General features: G+C 41.8%; 1 protein-coding gene across 1 annotated transcript; it reads left to right on the top strand.

The window, feature by feature from the left end:
* The first annotated feature begins 581 nt into the window (after positions 1-581).
* LOC125471064 lies at positions 582-1,121 on the top strand. Its single transcript, XM_048570929.1, has one exon. The coding sequence runs from the start codon at positions 582-584 to the stop codon at positions 1,119-1,121; it is 540 nt and encodes a 179-aa protein (XP_048426886.1).
* Positions 1,122-2,311: the final 1,190 nt, after the last annotated feature.

Here is a 2,311-nt window from a genome sequence, read left to right as displayed (position 1 = left end):
TTTTAGAACTTTTATGCATGTGACCGATTCAAATTAATTTTTCATTCTAGGTATGACTAATGGGGAAGTTAGTTGTCTGGCAGATAGTGCAACCACGAACACAGTTTTGCATGAACACATCTATTTCACAAACTTCATACCTAAGAATGCACCTTTGACAACTTTCTCAAGCCCATCCAACCTGATATAAGGATACGGTAAGGCACGTATAATGTTGTCCAATGGTACAATCTTGACCATTTCTAAGGCATTCTATTCGATTGGATAATGCTAGAGAATTCACATCTAAAACTTTTGATTACTATTGCATGTCGGTTGGGGTTAAAGTTGAACATCCCATACCCTATGTTCACACCCAGAATGCCCTGGCAGAGGCTTTCATTAAGCGCTTACAAATGATTGCCCGATCGTTGGTCATACGTACCAAGCTCCCGATCGCTACTTGGGACCATGCAATATTACACGCAGCAAAGTTGGTCCGCCTGAGGCCCATTGCGACACAACCATTTAGTGCCATTTAGTTGGTTACCGGATACGAACCTGACATATCGCATCTACGCATTTATGGTTATGCTGTATATATGCCGATCTCGCCGCCTTTAAGTACAAAATTGAAGCCTCAGCGTAGCATGCGAATCTATGTCGGATATGATTCTTCTTCAATTATTCGTTACTTAAAACCTTTGATAGGCGATCTGTTCATCGCTCGTTTCACGGATTGTCACTTCTACATGACAGTCTTCCCACCTTTAAAGGGAGATAAAAACGTCAACGTTCCTGAAGAACGACGCAAATTATCATGGACGACCCCCATTTTGTCTCATTTAGATCCCCGCACTGCTCAGTCTAAAACTGAAGTGCAGTGCATATTAGATCTCCAGAGCATAGCTCAGAGCATGCCAGATGCTTTCACCGATTCCAGCTGCAAATACGCCTGCAAAGGTGGACGTACCAAATGTACGACGGACTTCCCTCCTGGAGGCCAAGACGTCAATCTTGGTGATCCACGTGCATTAGCGGCTAGCCAATCATTTGCCTCTACACAAAAGTGTGGCAGACCTCTTGGTTTAAAGGATTCACACCCTCGGAAGAGGAAATCCACGGCACAGAGCCTACCATAAATCTGACTATCGCTTACTCATTCTATCTAACTCATGAGAAAATTCTAGATTATGGAAGCGTTCTTGAAGAGACGAATCATCCTCTTGAGAATCGTGAGATTTCGGTCTATTATGCTAGCTTAGATGATGTGTGGTGTAGAAATTAGATAATTGTCGATGATGCATTAAGATATGCAGTAGCTACTGATATCATGTTGAGTGATGACATTGAACTGTGTTCCGTTGATGAATGTCGACGTAAAACTGATTGGTCAAACTCGAAACAAGCAAACCAAGTTGAACTCGATTCACTTGCAAAACGTAATATGTTTGGACCTGTAGCTCCTACTCCTTCACATGTGAAGCCAGTTGCCTACAAGTGGGTCTTCATTTGGAAGCGTAATGAAAAGAACGAAATTGTGTGTTACAAAGCTCGTCTTGTTACACAAGGCTTTTCACAACACCTCGGGATTGACTATGACGAAACTTATTCACTCGTTATGGATGTGATTACTTTACGCTACCTTAGTAGTTTGGTAGTTTTCAAAAAACTGAGTATGCAGCTGATGGACGTAGTAATTGCGTATCTCTATAGGGATCTTGATACAAAAATTTATATTAAAGTTCCCGAATGACTTACATTGACTGGTTCAAATATTTCCAAACCCCAGAACATGCTCTCAATTCAGCTGAGGCGTTCACTCTACGGTTTAAAGCAATCCGGAAGAATGTGGTATAACCGTTTGAGTGAGTATTTGACTAGTCAGGGGTATGTGAATAACGAGCTATGCCCTTGTGTGTTCATTACGAAGTCACATTATGGATTTGAGATTGTTGCAGTATATGTCAATGACATGAACCTTATCGGAATTCTTGAAGAGCTCGCGAGAACTGCCGTGCACCTGAAGTTGAAATTTAAGATGAAAGATCTAGGTAAAACTCGTGTCTCGGTCTCAAGATATAGCATTGTTGGGATGAAATCCTAGTACATCAATCGAACTACACCTAGAAGGTGTTGCGCCGCTTTAATAAGGATAAAGCGAAGCCTTCGAATACTCCTATGATTATTCGATCGCTAGATGCAAAACGAGATCCCTTCCGTTCGAAGGAGGATGATGGAGAGATTTTGGAGCCTAAAGTTCCTTATCTAAGTATGATAGGCGCTTTATTGTACTTAGCTCGATGCACTAGACCCGACATCTCCATCGCTG

Source organism: the organism of the source record quoted next, unplaced genomic scaffold, assembly GCF_019419815.1.
Source record: "Pyrus x bretschneideri cultivar Hongxiangsu unplaced genomic scaffold, Pyrus_bretschneideri_v1 Contig56, whole genome shotgun sequence".
In the NCBI taxonomy this organism is placed as follows: Eukaryota; Viridiplantae; Streptophyta; class Magnoliopsida; order Rosales; family Rosaceae; genus Pyrus; species Pyrus x bretschneideri.
Note: the sequence above shows the minus strand (reverse complement) of the source record. Positions and strands in the feature narration are given on the sequence as shown.

Coding starts and splice junctions, on each gene's coding strand:
- LOC125471064 (XM_048570929.1), top strand. CDS start 582: ATGCCGATCTCGCCGCCTTTAAGTACAAAATTGAAGCCTCAGCGTAGC.